We start from the raw sequence: 3263 nt of genomic DNA on the forward strand, positions 1-3263 counted from the left end.
CTCTCTCTCTCTCTCTCTCTCTCTCTCTCTCTGTGTCTTTTATGGCTTAAACACAGCACATCCCTTGCACATGGTAGGAAAATATATTAAAAAATGTTTCATAGTAAACTATGAACTAGGGATGTAGCTCAGCAGTGCGAGACCCTAGGTGCAATCTTTAGAAAAATGAGTAAAATATAACAAAATAGTCTTGAAAATGCTTTCTTTAGATTTCTAGGTAGAAATAAACAGCTAATTCTTAGGAACAAAAAAAGAAAGATACTATTCTGGTTAGAAAACTACAGGAAGTAAGACTTGATTTTAAAAGGAATCATCTGTGTTGGAGAAAAAAATCATTTTGTAGTTCAGTGACTTAATACTGTACTTTAAAAGGATGTGCGCCTTGAGGAACAAATCAGTTTAAAAATATTCTTCATGAAAGGTTTCACAAGATCATAAAATCTTCATTTTACAGCTGCTTCTTAAAAACGCCCCAATAACCATTTACATTTCAGCGCTGAATTGTTAGAAAGCCAAAAGTGAGTTCTGAGTAAGACAGCACTCCTGCATTTGATGGACAGGAGCATCTCTTTCATTCCTGTAGGACATCCCTGCTCAGCTAAAGTGGTAAGACACAATGCAAGAGGAAGCTCTTGAACTCCCCACCCCCAATCACTGTCTAAGCAGAAGGCTGGCCTGCCCCCCACCCCAGACTCCCACTCTTCACCTTCTTAATCTTTCACCAGGAATGCCAATCCTCCCCCAGTTCTGTGCTTTTTAAAGTGTAGGCTTCTGCACTTAACAGCACAGCTCCACCAAGCCTCCACAGGAAGTGTCACTACATGCTGTTCAGTGTTTTTCTAAAGACTGGCCAGGAGACATCCTGTTAACATCCTGTTAACCGAGATGGGCAATTCCAAGATTCCTCAGGATCCTATAACATCCTTACCCCCAAATGAAAAGCCAAGCAGTTGGTGCCTTGCAGAACCACTCTTAATCCAACTCTGTTGACACATTGGCATGCCACTTTACTAAGGGTCCGAAGAATCAGTCCCCATAAACTGCTTCCTGCAGAGGAATGGTTCAGAAGGACACCGGTGAAATTTCTGTCTTGTGTTTGTCCTAGGAAAGTCAGTGTTGCTTCTGATGGTGACTTTGTCCCTTACAGTTAAAGACTTGCATCTTTGAACTAACTGCTTCCAGGTAAAGGCAAGCATCCGGGCTCTTTCTGCTGCACACTTTCTGTGTCTTAGCTCACTGGACGGGTTGATTGCACCTGGGTTAGTCAGCTTTCTGCTCTTGTAACAAAACGCCCCCGAGTATTAGCTTAAAAAACTGAAAGGTTGTTGGGCACGATGGCTCACTTCTATAATCCAAGTGCGTTAGAGGCTGAGGATGGAAGGATTAACAGAAGTTTCAGGGCAGCTGAATGTTGTCTTACCCCACCAGCACATTCCTCACCTGCTCTCTACCTTCTCTTTAAGCCAGGGTCTCTTACTGAAACTCACTGATAGGCTATGCTGGCTAGCCCCGGAGTCCTGGGGCTCCTGCTGGCTCCACATCTCCAGTGCTAGAATGACAGGTGCATCCTGCCACACCAGATTCATTTTTACATGTCTGCTGGGGAATCAGAACCAGGTCCCTGCGCTTATATGGCAAGAGTCTACCAACTGAGCTATCTCCCCACCCCTGAGAGACATAGCTTCAGGGTTTAAAATTATGCTTCTTAACAGCTGTAAGGAAATAATTATAGAAGCAGGCTTTCCAAGAGGTTTTACATTTGAGACTTTAATCTCTATATTTTATAAATGTAATGTTTTGAAAATTCAGGTACATTCAAAACACCAAGAAATGTTTCCAAATTGTCCCTTTGTCATTTAATAAGTATAGAATTTCTATACATGTATCTGATACATCTGTAATTTATATATTGATACCTATTTAACACATTGCATCTTATAATTATTTCTGTGATTGATTTAACATTTATGACCAGATTACTCATAATGAACATATGTATGTACATACATTATCAGATAAAGCTAAAAAGAGTAATAAGCTAGGATAAAATGTTGAATTTCATACAGACAGCAAATTCGGTAGTTTTTGGTCAAAGTGCTTGAGAATAAACGGTTATGAGTGCTCAGCCCCAAACGGAACACTTCATCAATCCTCCCACCCGTGCCAAGGCTCAGGGAACAGCACAGAGAGGAGGCGGGGAAGGCGGTAGAGCTGGAGGATGGGAGGAACTCGCGGAAATGCAGTCCTGTGCACATCACGTGGCTGCTGCACTCAGGAACTCACAGCTGGTGCGGTTACCTGTGAAGACTTAGACAAGATCAAACCAACTAACCAGCATGGATGGGGAGGTGACTCATGCGGTGCCTCCCCTAACTTCGGCGCTCTTGGCAGATAACAGCCGCTGAAAGAAGGAAAACCATTCCTTGGGGTGTGGCTACTGACACATTGCCCGTGGTCCAGGGGACAGCCCCACATCATGCACATGTGGGCAGCACTAAATGAACTTAGTAAGCTATTTAAAAAGAAAAATAGAGGGTGTGAAGATGGGAGGCAGGGATGTGGGGTGGAGTAGGGCTCTATGATCCTATTCCATCATAAACATATATGCAGTTCTCAAAGAAGAAAAAATAAAATTTTAGTGCCCGATACTCAGGACTATGAGGGAAACAAAACAAGCTTCAAAGATTACAATTCCTGATTATAGAAAAAAGAAATCCTATTGTTATTTTTATTCCTGTAAGACCACAAAACTTTGAATTTTGGAAGGGAATTTATGGGCCTGGAGAGAGGTCTCAGGGGTTCAGAGACCTTGCTGTGTCTGCAGAGGACCCAAGTTTAGTTTCCAGCACTCTTGTTGGGCAGCTTATAACCTCCTGTGACTTCAGGATCAAGTGGCCTCTTCCGATCTCCATGGGTACCTGCACTCATGTAACATAGACAGGCACACACATTCACATAAGAAAAAATCAAAATAAATCTTTAAAACCTAATTTCTGTAAGTAGGAAAGGATGTTCTAGGGTAATGTTTCAGTGTGTTGTGTTCCTGCAGGCTTGTCTTATCATATTTTATATATGCTGGAATTTGAAAGCATCCCCATTAATAGCTGTGTATACATTACATCCATATGAAATACATGAATTCCACTCTAACCAGTGTTACTAATTTTTTCAGTATACTCCTGACCATGTCGCTGGGCCTGGAGCAGACATTGACCCCACACAAATAACCTTCCCTGGATGTGCTTGCATCGAAACTCCATGTG

The 3263-nt window shown here is 42.2% G+C and overlaps 1 protein-coding gene across 1 annotated transcript in view; it reads left to right on the top strand.

Moving 5' to 3' along the window:
- LOC116099361 (histone-lysine N-methyltransferase SETMAR) overlaps window positions 1-3263 on the top strand; it is an 11747-nt gene that overhangs the window by 7279 nt on the left and 1205 nt on the right. The window contains 1 exon segment of the mRNA XM_031382802.1: window positions 3173-3208. Coding sequence (XP_031238662.1) covers window positions 3173-3208 — 36 coding nt within the window.

The sequence above is a fragment of the Mastomys coucha genome, unplaced genomic scaffold (assembly GCF_008632895.1).
Source record: "Mastomys coucha isolate ucsf_1 unplaced genomic scaffold, UCSF_Mcou_1 pScaffold20, whole genome shotgun sequence".
Lineage (NCBI taxonomy): Eukaryota > Metazoa > Chordata > Mammalia > Rodentia > Muridae > Mastomys > Mastomys coucha.